We start from the raw sequence: 16,237 nt of genomic DNA on the forward strand, positions 1-16,237 counted from the left end.
GGAGCCACGGGGGTGAAACCGCGCGGAGCAGCTAGTAATATTATAAAGCTGATAAAATTTGTTTGTTTGATCGCGCTAATCTCAGGAACTACTGGTCCGATTTGAAAAATTCATTCGGTAACTTACATAACCCATTTATCGGGTGGCTATAGGCTATAATTAGAATAAGGATTATATACTCATATTATGATCTAGCAGAAAAATATGTTTGCATTCATTATTAAAAGTAACATAGCAATGTATAATCAATAATGTAGTGCTTAAATTAAGAAATACAGATTACAAGTAAGTACTATTTATTCCAGTTTTAATGTGTTCTGATCTGAAAAAGATAGAGTCAGTAATAGTATGAATTATCATTTCCAATTTAATAAGAAAATCATTATAAATATGCAATTTCTACATAGATAAAGATACTGCTGATTGATACAAAAGCCGTCAGTTTGCAAATATTTTTTGATAATGTTCAAAGGAAATAACGTTTTATCTGATCACATTATGTTGATGCATTATTTTTATTACTGTCTTATAATTTGATTATCTCACAAATTTGTGATTTATAGACGTTTTTATCTTGATTTTATTTCTATATATGTAGCTCTACGTTTTACGAATTGACACTGATCTTGAAAAATTACTCCCATTTGATAACATCTTCTGATGCATTGATACGGTATCTACAAAATACAATTCATGCCCATCTTATTAATATGACATAGTCTTATCGCTGTATAAAAATGTAAATTATCTTCTTTATTTATATTCTTATCCATCGCACATAATATTACACATAGTCTTTATTTTATAATTATTGTTTCTTGTTCTCTCGGAAAGTGCATAAAGCTAACAATGCATCGCATTATGAGAACGATTTTTAGGGTTACATAATATTTATTCGTAAGGGTTATAAACTTATACTTATTTATAATATTAAAAATAATAACTGTATCAAGAAATACATATAATTATTTAGATAGTCAATATAAGCCACTGTGGCCGAAGGTCATCAGGAATGTGAGGATATTAATATGAATATCAGTTGCATTTGCAGACTAATCAGATGATTAGATCAGATATTTCTTTATTACCCTTGATACCTGTTTAATTTATCGGCGCCGTTTAATTAAGAGCCTAGGCTATCAATGTAACGGTTGATTTAACTAGTCGCCTGTGATATCCAATGCTATTTGCTATTCGTATCTACTTTTTTTTACAGTGGGGAAATCTTCTTAGATACCCCCGGCTCCCGGGAATATGGAGCCGTGGTTATGTCGGATTTTTACCGACTAAAACCCCAATCTGTTCCATCGCGCTGCTTTAGACGGAACTGCGGGAACGGTTACGACTCTACCGCGTGTCCCGCCCAGCTATTCGTATCTACTAAAATTCTTACGTGAATCATTTATTGATTTAATAAATTTGTTGTGTAGTGGAAAAGTTCAAAAAGATTAATTTTAACGTAGTAAGATACCGACTTCATATCACACACATCTATAATGATTAACAAACATTGCTCCTAACTTGAGTAAGTCATTTTATGCTTAAAGCACGTGATATCGGAATAACTCATTGATAAGAGTCCAAACTGAATGGAAGGAATTATAGAGCGTCACAGTTTATTGCTAAATCAACCTTGTTGCGGTATAATTTAGGTGCACTTTTGCTAAACTGAATAAACGTCATTGTTAGGGCAAAGAACTCGCAGTTCTGCAAATCTATTTAAGGCTTTTATATGATAGCAAAACAAAATATTGTAGACCAGAATATTTCGTAAGTTACCTTCAAGGTGTCGGACTTTCAAGGTGTTGTATTAGTTTTCGCTTTGAGTAATGTTTTGAATGTATAGTTACTAGCTTTTCGCCCCCAGCTTTGCCTACGTAGTCAAAGTCAAAGTGTTTTTATTCCTTAAATGAATTTTTTAAATAGTTATATTAATAAAAACGTGTTAATTTTAATGTCATATTTTAATGTATGTATATTTATATAATCGGTAATGTATTCGTGAAAAATTTGTATGCCAATTATTGGCGAATTGTGTGGACTATTTTATTAATTAAATCATGTGACCTTGTATCACCACAATTCTGACAAATAAATAATTTGATTTTTTTTTTTGAATTTTTGAAAGAAAAACCCGTATGGTACCCGTTCCCGTAGGATTTTCGGGATGCAGACTATACTATTGCTAATCTAAATAACCCTCTATTTGTGTACCAAATTTCATGAAAATCGGTTCTGCAGTTTTTGCGTGAATGAGTAACAAATTAACCAACAAACATACAAACTTTCGCATGTATAATAATACACACACCGGCACAATTAGCGGAACAGAAACCTATACGCGAGAACATCGTCTGGGATTTGAACGAATGGCAGCAGGTTCTCTTTACTGATGAGTGCAGAGTTCTTTTAAAACAGATCGATGGGAGACAGCGAATATGGAGACACAAAATAGAAAGCCAAATATAGTCTAATTTTGAATACACAGTGGCTTATAGTCGCGGCTCGATTATGGTTTGGGGAGGGATATGTTTGGGAGCTCGCACGGAGTTAGTGATAGTCACAGGAGGGACCATGACAGCAGATCGATACATCAGAGACATTTAAGAATAACATGGTGTACCATTTGCCCCATTTATTGGCGACGACTTTATTCTAATGCAAGATAATGCTCGTGCTCATAGTGCACAATCGGTACAGGCATATCTGAGCCACGTAGGTATACCGGTGATGCAGTGGCCAGCAAATTCCCCCAATATGAATACGATAGAGCATGTCTGGGACTTGATAAAAAGAAGGGTTAAATCCAGAATGCCACCCCCCAACAATCTGAATGAACTTGGAAACGCATTACTTGAGGAGTGAGAGCGGTTGCCTCAAGAAATAATCGATAACATAATCTGTAGCAAGCCCAGACAAATGGAAACCGTAATCAGAGCAAGAGGGGGAAACACTCGTTATTAATTTTGCTTTAATTTTATTGTAAAATCATTTAAATGCTTACTTTTTTATTTTTTGTGATGGTTCATAATCATCTAAAAATTTCACTTATTTCAAAATTTCTTTATTTTTCAATAAAAAATAACGAAGACTTTTCAAAGTCGTTGTTAAAAGATGTTAATCAATTTGTTATTTTGTGTCTAATTACATTTTCGTCAAATATATGCGTTATTATCTCATAGTCTCACTTTTTTTTCTGTTCCGCTAATTGTGCCGGTGTGTATATTAGTAGGAGTAGCTTTAATTCTCTTAATCTCCAATTTTACCATGCATTTGAATGGTCACATATTATAACAAAATTATAAGTAGTAAGGTAGTAAATTAAACTATAGTTTTGCACATTTGGTACCTATTGAAAGATTTTTAAAGTTTCCTACTAGGTTAATCCGAGGTGATAATAGGTGGTATAACCTACCCTTAAAAGGGCATATTATTATTTTACAAATAGGAAATTTTACGTACCCGAAAATAAGTAGGTACATAAATTAAGTTTTAGTAATTTATTTAGAAAATTTTGTTTACAAATATTATTAAGCTATTTATAGTTACTTAAAAAAAAACGCTTTTACTCGTACGGGGTCCATATAGAAACCTACCTAGTCCTTAAATTAACTTTATTAAATTGTATTATCTAGATTAGTATCTAAACTGTTCTAATATTGTACTTAAATTGTAATTGAAACTGTAACTGTATCATAGGGATCAAATAAAGCTTTATTTATTTATTTATTTTTATTTTTTATAGCTACTACTATATTAATAATATTAATTGGAAATATTCCAATTTTAATAATTACTTTGAAAATCAATACATTTACAGAATCTTTAGATAAAATTGATAAAAATACAAGATAATGAGGTATGCGGAATTAAATTCACTTTGAGTATTCACAGATAAAGACAGTTTTGTTTTTGTGTAGTTCTGATTCTCAACAGATAATCACTGTGAAGTCCCGAATTAATAACTTATAATTACATTTAAAGGTCGATAATGAAAAACTATTAAAGACGTAGAAGTGATTTGCTTGTGTTTGTTTTATTTATATAATAATATTATGTGAGTATTAAAAATTTAGACGTATTAATAATAATTAATGGATTTAAAATAAGATATCGCAGGGTCGTCTTAACTCTAGAGGCCCTGTCATAGAATAGTTAGTGGATAAATGGATATTTGTAAAAATAAATGTATTTACGCTCCTTAAAAAATTGTCAATTTGAAATGGGCGCTTTACTGCAGCCTCTGAACTTAAATTTGGCGCGAGACATCATTTCTTTTATTAATTATTAATATAATATTATAAGAATGAGGAAAATGATACGAAAAATACAAAACATTGTAATAATTCATTGATAAAAAAAGCTTAAAAGCCAGTAAGTAGGTAATTCCATTCAGTCATTATAATTTTTCCACAAAAAGGTTTCGTGTAAAAAAATATTTTGGTTATTGTTGCAAGTAATGCCTAAAGGAATATAATTATAACCTTTCGTAGTAATAAGGTTCCAGCATTTTCCGGACTATGTCATTTGTAGTAGCAGTAAAAATTCTTCAATAAATAAGATGATTCATGAAACTAGTGTAATAATTTGAAAAATCACTGTCCTAAATAGTTTTTTGTAGAAAATTAAAGCAGATACTTCTTAAATATCCAGACATACATCTCAAAATCGATCAAGTAGTTCAAATATTTTTATTTAGGTATGTTAATTATTTATGATTTCTGCTTTGTTAAGTACAAAATTCTTATCTCATAGATTTCAGACACACCCAAGTCCCAAACACATGAAAAGATCAGTCAAGGAATTCCCCTTTTTAGGGGATTTTAATTATCTTAAGCGTTAATTAGTCAAGATAATAGCTAAATATGTAGGTTAATTTATAGCTGGATTTTAATTAACACCTGCATTGATAAATAATTTATAATATCAGTGCACATATTCAAATTAATAAGATCTATTACATCACTGCATTTTTTTAAGAGATCCCTCTCTTGAAAACAAAAAAAAAAACTTTTAAGAGGATTTCGTTTCGGTTCACATTAAAACAGAACAATAAAAATTAGCCCTGCGTTTAGTCTTAAATATTTCACAACATAATAAGATGATGTGACGATAATGAGATACGATGAACATAGACCAATTAAATCATACATTCGATGCTTTTCGTTGCGAAAATAAGCTTTATTTACGACAAACAAGGCAAAATGGTCCGTTCATAAGTACGAAATCACCATATTGGTCGGTACCAGGAAATGTCTTGGGAGATTCATATTATTCTATATGCTCTAATAGTAAATCGAAAATTTCAATGGAATTGAAGTGAATGGAAGCAAGGAAGCAAGGCAAATAAAGTTCTGACACTGCTTAATCTAAATTGAAAATTTTTCTACTCTAGAAAGCTATAATATTATTTCTGAGTAACATTACATTTAGATACTATATTTTACTTTTGTTTAAGTATATATAACAGTAACGGAAGTAAACGCTCTTTTGATGATGTATGATTGTAGAACTTATAGATTATGATGAAAAGTAAAAATAAAATAAACGTTTAGAATATGAAACTATTTTATTGTATTCATCTTAAAAACAATCTTATTTACATAAACTTAACTCTATCGTTTATATTACAGATGGAATGATCTCGAAGTTTGACTTAGATTTCATTACCTCCTCAAACGTAACGCATGTAAAAACATTACCCCCTTTTCTGATCACATCGGGTAAAACTATAAGGAAACCACACGATGGAAATATATTGATATGTATACAAAACGATTGAAAATCTTTGGTCCACATTATTATTTATAATATTAATACTTTATTTTTATAACATATTGTGCTTATTTTAAAAATAAACATTAAATGCATCATAAAATACAATTGAGTTTTAACATTTGAATTCAATACAATACAATAAAGACAATTTGTATACGTATTCAATATTAACACAATTACAATAAGGCCTCTTTGAACTGTTACATAAATTAATATAATCTCAAGATCTCTTTGTACATTCCTTCTTGAATGAGGATTGATCGAGTATAGTTTAACGAGTATTTCACTTGTGACAACTATAGAACAAAATACAAAATACTGGGCAACCAAATGTACTTCATTTAAGGCACTCACAACCTAGATTTAGAAGTATATTCAGTCATTTATATAAAAATATGCCAAGTTTTAAATTCACTCCACAACGATAACCTTCTACCTAACCATGAGGTTAATAAGACCATTTGTCTATCAACTTTATTAGTTCATTAGACTTTTTCTTCAGGTGTCTGTAAGGGAACGTTTGCTTCTTCTAATTTCCTATCTGCAGCTGCGACCATAGCGAGCTTATGTCTCTTTTTGCTTCTCTCTTTGTGGAAGAAGAGTCGGAGGTAATGGCAGGGGAAGATCACACAGTCTCCTGCTGGTTCCTCTGCGTCTATGTACACTCCGCGGACCAGGATTGAGTTGGAACAGTTCAGCAGAATCAGCAGCGCCAGACTGACGACGTGTGATGACCAGTTGCTGAGTTTCGGTGATTCTGTAACGAAATATAATTATTGTCTCTTATTTATAAGACTACTAGCTTACCGCCCGCGGCTTCGCCCGCTTTCTCTAAAACGATTTGAGATTTAAACTATCCTATCTCTCGAGTTGGATCGAACTGCACATGGTGTGCGAATTTTATTATAATCGATTAAGTGGTTTAGGAGTCCATTGAGGACAAACATTGTGAAACGAGATTTATATATATTAAGATGATATTAATAAGACTTAAAAAGTCGTCGAAGATTTGAGAATAGAGAACATTTTATGAACATTATTCACATAAAAAGTTTACGAATGAAACAAAAAAGCCGTGATGAAAAATCGTCAAGTTTTAAAGTTTTTTAACCATTCTAATCTATATATTCTACCAACCACAGTTCGCCAACGTGATCAGCCGTGATCGATCAAATAGGCTGATAAATGAAAATATTCCATAGATAAAATTAACGCGAGGTATTTCAACGCGAGGCAAGATTGGAGGTGAGGTGTGCGGGGCCGTTCGCGTGACACGCGCTCCTCGCGCTCCTCGCGTCGTTTGTTTTTCGTAACGTTAGCGCTATGCCACAGTGTAAAATACTTATATCAAAAGTAAATTGTGATCAATTTTTATTATGTAAGCAATGTAAAAGTGTTTGTGTCAGATTGTAAATATAAAAGTAAATAAAGAAATCATTTACAACTTTATAAACTGAGATAAGTAGGTACTAGGAATTTATTAATTAGCACAACATAATTATGGAAGTACTTGGTGTAACTAATAAATATTACTTGCTGCTACCAGTAGAAGCTTAGAGTATTATATTAGAATAGTATAGAGCGCGTGTATTACAATATAACTACAATACTACAACAATCTACAAAAATGGTCTGATATTATTTCTTCGTAAAATTATAAAAAAAAAAGTTTTATTGAAAAATATAAATATCGCTAATTTCTGAACATTTTCACTCATAACATTTTTATTTATAGTTCTATGACAAAAAGTTACTGGACCAAAATTGTAGAAAATTTAATTTGCAACAAATAATGTTGACAATTTTTTTTTATCAGATTAATAGTTTAAGAGATATATCATAAAAACCATATTAAGCGCTATTTTTAAGATGGCGGCCGTGGGACAAGGGTGGCGACCCCACAAACTTGGTGATAGCTTCACACTAACCCCCCCTATACATCAAAAAAATAAAATGCGTCCTCCTAAAAAACGCAACCCCAAATGTAACTTTTCAATGAACTATAATAACAATGATTATGAACTAACTATTATCATCTATTATACAGTAAAAGTTCCTTATTCGCGCTTCCTTTATTCGCGTTTTCACTATTCGGGAATTAAAAAAATGCGACCCAATTTCTATATTCGCGACTAAAAATTTTTTTATTCGCGGATTTAATAAGTACATACATAATAATAAAATTATTCCAATAGGTATCTAACACAATATCCTTGTCAAATGGACTAATAAGAAAGTAAAATAGATCTTATTACAAGTTAGCCTAAAGTACATAATATTATGTTGTTAATTAATGATATCGCCGAGGCCTTTGACCCAAGCCGCCTTTGTCGCAAGCCGCCTTTGCCGCGATTGATGTTTTTGAGAATGTAAATAAACAGAATGGAAGCAACCTTATAACTCAATAAATAAAGTATATTTTTAAATGTAGTTCCGTTTATAGTAAAAGCCGCTTTGCGTGTTTTATAGGTTTCGTCTTTCACATTCGTTACAAAAATAATTGTGATCGAGTAACGTCTACTGCACTCTTCCTAGTTTATAAATTTATAATGTCAACTAAAAAAAATGAGACACGAAAAAAATCTCAATCGTCACCTAGGAACGTATAACGTAGAACCTATAATCCCATATAATAATTACCATTCCGTATTCACGGTTTCTGTATTCGAGGCATATATTTTATGGAACATATACCCCGCCAATAAGGAACTTTTACTGTAGTGATTAATAATTATTATTAGTCAATAATCATTATTATTTGACTATTATCAATTATTTTTTAACAAATAATCATTATTGTTTTTTTCCTTAAAATAAACAACTGTAATTAATAATTATACCCCAAAATTATGCAAATAATACACCAATTACGTAATAATAATCCATACTAATATTATAAATGCGAACGTAACTCTGTCTGTCTGTCTGTTACTCAATCACGCCTAAACTACTGAACCAATTTGCATGAAATTTGGTATAGAGATATTTTGATACCCGAGAAAAGGCATAGGCTACCTTTTATTGCGAAATATGTACCACGGGCGAAGCCGGGGCGGACCACTAGTATTATATATATAAAACAAATTATTATAAACTAAACTCTTATTTCACAGTAACGCAGCTTTTATCGTTTTGAAATAAAAGCATACGAGGTGAAACTTTATGACCAACTGATATTTTTATTCTGTGGCATCAAGTAACTACGTTTTTATCATATTACTCAATTTACATACTAGTTCTCTTTTCCTGTCCTTTTTTGTGATACTGACACTGCTTTCTTCCGAATTTTGTTTGTTTTGTTACCCATTTTCAATAATTTATCTTTAAGTACTCAAAACTTAAAATCGAGCGGAGATAATTTGACACAGGTCCTACGTTAGCAAGCGCCTGATCAGGACTGGCGGGGTAGCGGGCAGCGCGGTTTGTAAAGAAAACGCTGGGCAACGTTAAGTTCTGAGATATAATATGTATTTAATAATTACAGGGCTTCAGTAGAAAACCAAAATTTAGCACGTTTTCTGCAGTACATCAAAATACATATCCTTATATAAAAATTATTTCCAAAATCAGAAATTTCATTAATAAATAATTCGTTTTCGATCTTTATTTTAGCCTATTTTTATGATTTTATATGATCGAACAAAATACACGTGGTTGTGTAACAAATTAGCACACTTTTTAGGAAATATCTTGAAGTGTATTGATTATTTTTTCTAGAAGCGTCATATAATTGCAAATACATGAAAAATTTGATCTTGCAAACCAATTTTACTCCGCTTCGCTGAAAGGACTCCCCTTAAAAGCACAATATATTGTATTCGTTATGAATGTTCATTAACATCAAAATTACAAGAATAATTTACATTACATAGGATAAAAAAACAGAACACGTTTGAATCTCCACAATTTACTAATCAATCAAACTTACGGGGATAGAAGTATATATCCAGTAGACCCCACACCCCCCTCCACACATTGACGGTCGCCAGAAACGACACGAGGTGGTAAACGTCAACTAGGAGCAGTCTCCCCGCCCCCTGAAGTTTCGCAGCTGCCCATCTCATAGGAACTTGTAGTGAAAACGTTATTACTACAAGTGAATAGCCCATTATCTGTGGACAAATGAAAATAAATTTAGCCTTTTTTATTCTAAATTAAATATAATCAAATCAGTAGTGTTTATTTGTTTACGCTCAAAATAGAAATCAATTTCCTTGACGCAATTCAATCAAAGTTCGATCCACCAAAATATATTATAGATAAATATTTATATAGATACATTTATATATTCTATACTACAAGTAAACAGAAACACATTAAAAAGTGTGAATGTATTTTTAACACAAACAGCGTCACGTGCAAACTTATAATTAAATAAACAAACAATAATAAATCCGAGACGAAAACAAGTACAATATAAGTACAGTAGGGTACATTATAACGGCGCCGTGTTTAATTCTACATCAAACACCTTTATCTTTATTTGACGACACACAGACGGATAAGCCGGGCAATTAACTTAAAACTTTAATGATTATAATTATATGTAAACGTTTGTTTGACGGTGGAAACAGCCGGGTGACATGTATTTATAAATTAATTTAACTATTTAGGGACGGTATGTGAGTCATTTTCTAGAAGGATCTACTTTTGTTTTCGGATTTCCTTAGATTATTGCGGTCCGATATTGTTTATAAGGATTTAACGCGAACTGTGTTTGTTTACCACGGGTCGTGTAAATACATTTAAAGGGTTTTCCTATATAATATAATCCTACTAATATTATAAATGCGAAAGTTTGTATGGATGTTTGTTACTCTTTCACGTTAAAACTACTGAACCGATTACAATGAAATTTAGCACACATATAGAGGGTAACTACTAACTTGGATTAACACATAGGATAGTTTTTATCCCGGAAATCCCACGGGAACGGGAACTATGCGGGTTTTCATTTGCAAACGCGGGTGAAGCCGATGGGCGGAAATCTAGTAATCAATAAAAGAAGAAAGACAATCTCAATGATAAAGCCTACAGTGGAAACTTTAAATTAAAAGCTTTAAGAACAATATTACCAACTATGTATATATGAGTCATGGGAAAAATAATACGTTCCTCGCTATGAATAACATTTTTAATCTTTAAAATTTTCCGTGTGTAGATATTATTATCTCCTATTACTAATTAATTATAGAGCAAAGTTCTTGATTAAATAAAATATTGATAACACACCATAAAAATGTATTTCCAACTTTAGCTTTACCTACGTAAACTGAAAAGTCTTGAGCGATATCATTTATAATTTTTTTTTTTGAAAATTTGTATATATGTAATGTGTTTTTTTTTATAATCGATAGGCAGACGTTTGACCACAATCCCACCTTTTTTTTTTTTTTTTTTTTAGTGGGGAAATCTTGCATAGATACCCACGGTCTCCGGGGAAGAGGCCGTGGGTTATGTCGGATTCCTACCGACCAAAACCCCACTGTGTTCCGTCAAGCCGCATCAGCGACAGGGCCACGGGTATGTGTAGAATTCATCCGTGACCGACCACAATCCCACCTGATGGAAAGCGGCGATGTGGTCTACTTGGGTGCACGTCTGCCTAGGAGGAGCCTATTCACCCTAGCTTTGAAGAGGTCCAGGTTGTATTGCTCAGGAAAAATAGTGGTAGGGAGTGAATTCCATTGTTTGGCTGCTTTAATTATGGAAGACAATTGGATAAGACAAATATATTTGAGTCCTTTACAGGACCACTACCACAATCAAATATATTTTGTCATTCGACTTCAAATGCAAAAATCACTACTTAATCACAATTATTATTCATCATCATCATCATCATCAGCCCATATACGTTCCCACTGCTGGGACACGGGCCTCCTATGAGGGTACAGGCCATAATCCACCACGCTGGCCAAGTGCGGGTTGGCGGATGACACATGTCGTCGAACTTTTTAATTCTTCGACATGTCGGTTTCCTCACGATGTTTTCCTTCACCGTTCGAGCAGTGGTGATGTTACAACATGCGCAGATAAATTGAAAAATCAATTTATTTCCTGCGCGCTCGCCTGGTCTCGAACCACGGACTTATCGATTCGAAGTCCGAGGTCTCACCACTGAGCCACCACTGCACCGCTGCCAATTATTATTCAAACAATATGAACGGTCACTTTTCGACTAATCAGAGGATAACCTACCCCAACCACGATCAGTTACAATCAAATTTGGCCAATTTAAAAGCGAGTAAGCATCATTTAAGCCATTTTAAGTGCTCTGCATTAAGCTGCTTTGCTAAAAATAAGGGAATTATCCAATTGTGTTCGAGGAAATGAGTAAATAAGGTAAAATGAGCGGTTTCGAGCAGTTCTACGACTATTTCTGCCCACGTGGATCCTCAATGTCATTGCTGAGGACTTAAGGCACTAACTACGGGAATTTATGACTGGATATGTGATATGAACACGTGTGTTCAGGGCTTATTTTTATAAAAATTAAAAAAGTATTTTTAATGATACAGGCTGTATTGAAACTTTTCTAATGATTTAATTTAATTTTTTGTAGGAATATATGTATTCCAATATTAAAATACATACCTACATATAATTATCTACATACATACTTTCAATTTGATTGACATAGAGTTAAGAACAATTATTTTAACATGAAAGTAAAAGTTAATAAAACGTTTAATTTATTAATGAAAGGCCTACGTAAACTGTTGTTGCTGTTAATGTCAAATGATGTATCATACATAACTTAATCTTGTATTGTTTTTAAATGTTTTCCATTAACAAAATATTCCCACAAAATGACCTCCTTTTGTTTATTTGTTCAAGATAATATCGTAATGAATAAACGGAAATTTTATTAAATACAAAATATATATTGTATGTTTCATATTAGTTCACGAACCGATTAAATATATTGTCTACACTACACTACACTACTGTTATAAAAGAGGAAAGATTTAATTGTTTGAATTGAATAGGCTCAAAACTACTGGACTGATTTAAAAAATTATATTACCTACTATTAGAATCTTTCCTTATCCCTAATGAACATAGGCTATATTTTATCCCGGGACAACCCGGTCAAGTCGAGTTGGCCGAGGCGGCTATAGTACCAAATATTTTGATATATAATTATAAACTAATGTAGTTCCTATATAGATCTTTGTTTTTATCAATTTGAGTATTAAGATTGACAGCACTAAGAAACAAAATACATTAAAAATCCATACTCATATAAATATAATAATATAAATGCGAAAGTAACGTATGTCTGTCTGTCTGTTACTCAATCACGCCTAAACTACTGAACCATTTTTCATGAAATTTGCTATGGAGATATTTTGATACCCAAGAAAGGACATAGACTACTTTTTATCCCGGGACAATGACGCAATCCCGGAAATCCCACAGGAACGGGAACTATGCGGGTTTTTCTTTGACTGCGCGGGCGAAGCCGCGGGCGGAAACCTAGTAAGTTATAAATATTGAAAACTATCAATGAAAGCTATCAAATGCTATTTTATAGTTCATTAAAAAGCCAATCACATTAATTACATTAAAACAATCGACCTTATAAATCCGAAGTTGGTTAGCGGTAATAGAGCGAGGGCCGCGGGAGAGGATACGCCAATTGACTAAGTGGTCACTGACTCAATGGCGAACATATGACCCATATGCGGAAAAATAACTGTGTTGTACCATGGACCCAATAAATATCTAGAGGACTTATCATAGCCATAGTAAACAGCGTAATTCGTTTCTCAGTTCCCAATTTAGTCGATAGATGTCACTCGCAGTATCATTTGGCATTTTTTTATAATTGAATGGTTCTTGTCTCAACTAGATGTCGCTTCTAAAAAAAATCAATGTGCCAAATAGTATCATATGGTATCTTGACGTAAAATATAATACGCAAAAAACGTAAACTATAACGTAAAATATAAAACGTAAAATATTATAAAGGCAAGAGGCGGCTCGTGACAATATTGTACGGGTGTTCAATTATTGAACTAAAACAAAGAAAATACAGTAGCGTAGTAAATTCATAACAAAAAAAAATGAGCACCACATTATAAATGTCTATTTAAACACTAAAAATTATAAAGTACAGGCTATTTCAAAACGAATTCAATGATTATCAATTAATAATTAGAAAATCCCCGAATTTGCTTTCGCGAGCGTATTTTTATTGTTTGTTTATAATATAGGAGTGGCAACTGGCAACGTCGCGCGCTTGTCGATCATCGCTGTTCGAGAGTGACTTCGTGACCACCATCATGGACCACGCTGCTATGAACTGTTTTTATCTAAGAATTACTCGAACAATTAGAGCATAAATTTCAACGTAAGACGTATAAGTGTCTGTAGCTGTATTGACTCAGTCTCGTACTTACAAACTGATGGACGCTGGTTGAAATCATCGCCGTACATCTAGATTTTTTTTTTCTTTTCCCGTATTTTTTGCTCATATAAATATGTAATACTGTTTACAAGGGAATAATTAAGAAGAAAAAAGATATAGACATTTTTTTTAACAGAAAATAAAGAATATATATACACTACTCTGATCAGTGATCACTATGTCGAATGTTTGTAGTGGGTGTCGAAACCTTATTAAAGGTACTCACTTCCTTAGATGCTCCCTATGTTCTTTAGCGTATGACTTGCAGTGCGCTGGAACCAACGATAAGAGATTTTATGCCATGTTACCTGAAAAGAAGTCTTCTTGGAAATGTCCAGCATGTCTTAGCCAGCGACCCAAACTTGATAACACAAACACAGTCAGTCGCTTACGTCAGTGTGAAGCGTACGTGTTTGATCAAGCGGGTTACAAATTAAATTCAAATCTAATTGAAATAGTATATCTTGTTGGAAGTTTTTATTAGTGGTGCCTAAGTTATCAAAAACAATCTGATTTGTGGACGTATACGCGTTATACATCACGATTTATTATTAAAATTAACATTGGAAACTTTTTGCGTAAAAGTGATAAAAGTAGGTATATTAAAAACAAAAGTTACAAATTAACATTGTCATCTATCGTGACGATTTACCAGATACAATAAGAAACATAATTTCGTTGTAAATTACAAGACACTCGTAGCTCTGTACAAAGTGAACTGGACTTACTTACAGTTAGTAGGAAGATCGATCCTGACAGGGGTCATATTATCAGAAATTTATTACTATATTTTTTTTTTCTTAATTACTTAAATTTTCCAATCGTTATGAAGTTTGCCTGTTGCAAAGCTACAACAGAAGGCAGCGCTGGGATTTTATCTTGCCCTCATTGTAAACGAAATTATCATATTGCATGTTTGTTCCCAACTGACAAAAAGAAACAATTGACAAGCGAATTTAAAAAAAATGGTTTTGCCCTGAATGTTCCACTCATCAGTCAAGATCTCTGAATACTGAAAATACCCCAGTACGCTCATGCGCTCAATTGTTACAACGAAGTCCTGATAACATTACAACACGTAGAGGTGGCACATCTTCTTTTAAATCCCCTATCGCTGTGAATAATAATGCATTATCAGCTGACTCTATTCGAGAGATTATATCCGAAGAGATGGAAAAGCTGCGGCGCTCACTGGAATCATCAATTATTATGAATAGGATTTCGTCAGATTTAAATTGTATAAAGCAAGAAATTATTAGTTTAAAAGACAGTATCACATTTATAAACAGCAGATATGATGATTTCAGCAAAACTATTTCAACGCTTGAAAAAATTAATAATTCTAATTCGTAATTCTGCACTAAGCCCTGTGAGGAGCATGAACGCTCATAACTAAAAACTAAAATAATTCAAAAACACCGGAGTTTTTAAAACAACGCCCTCTAGATGTAATAATTGAAAATCGATAGTTTGCTGTTTCCATAGTTCTAAAATTGGTCACTAGTAGTGCTTTTAAAGCTGCAAATTAAATAATAAGCTCAAATCAGAGCGCCATCTAGTAATAGTCTGAAATTACGGGGTACGATCTCTAGTATGACCATTATCAGTCCTTTTAGATTATATTCGTCCATGGTTGTACTCAAATTTCTTATGAATTACGTAACTGTAAGTGTGATGTGTTTTCTTGTGTAAGATTTTACGCAATTTTCACAATAAATACTCTTTCAGTCTCTTAGAAAACAAAGATTCTTTCAGACTCCCTGTGACTACGCTCACTGTGATGTGTCCGAAACTTCGACAAATAAAACAAATGATAAATAATAATACAAATTTTAGTTTAATTTAAAATCCATTAAAAAAGAAGATATCAGTCTGTATTGCCTTACTTAATTATAATGTGTCACGTAGAATGAAACATGCACCAATAAGATACCTACCATCTGTGAAGTTTATAATCCTAGAAAATTTACATCTTACATTTTCGGAGGTTATTTTGAATTTTTTCATTTAAAGGCTTTTTGACTTGTTATATAGTGTAATAGT

At 32.5% G+C, this 16,237-nt stretch overlaps 1 protein-coding gene across 4 annotated transcripts in view; it reads right to left on the bottom strand.

The window, feature by feature from the left end:
• Positions 1-5,550: 5,550 nt before the first annotated feature.
• LOC123693606 overlaps positions 5,551-16,237 on the bottom strand; it is a 44,192-nt gene continuing 33,505 nt past the window's right edge. For all 4 annotated transcript variants that reach the window (XM_045638784.1, XM_045638783.1, XM_045638785.1 and 1 more), the window contains 2 exons: positions 9,707-9,890; positions 5,551-6,535 (listed from right to left, as the gene is read on the bottom strand). In XM_045638784.1, coding sequence (XP_045494740.1) covers positions 6,264-6,535; positions 9,707-9,890 — 456 coding nt within the window. In that variant the 3' untranslated portion in view covers positions 5,551-6,263. The remainder of the gene's footprint in view (positions 6,536-9,706; positions 9,891-16,237) is intronic.

Source organism: Colias croceus, chromosome 8, assembly GCF_905220415.1.
Source record: "Colias croceus chromosome 8, ilColCroc2.1".
NCBI classification, from domain to species: domain Eukaryota; kingdom Metazoa; phylum Arthropoda; class Insecta; order Lepidoptera; family Pieridae; genus Colias; species Colias croceus.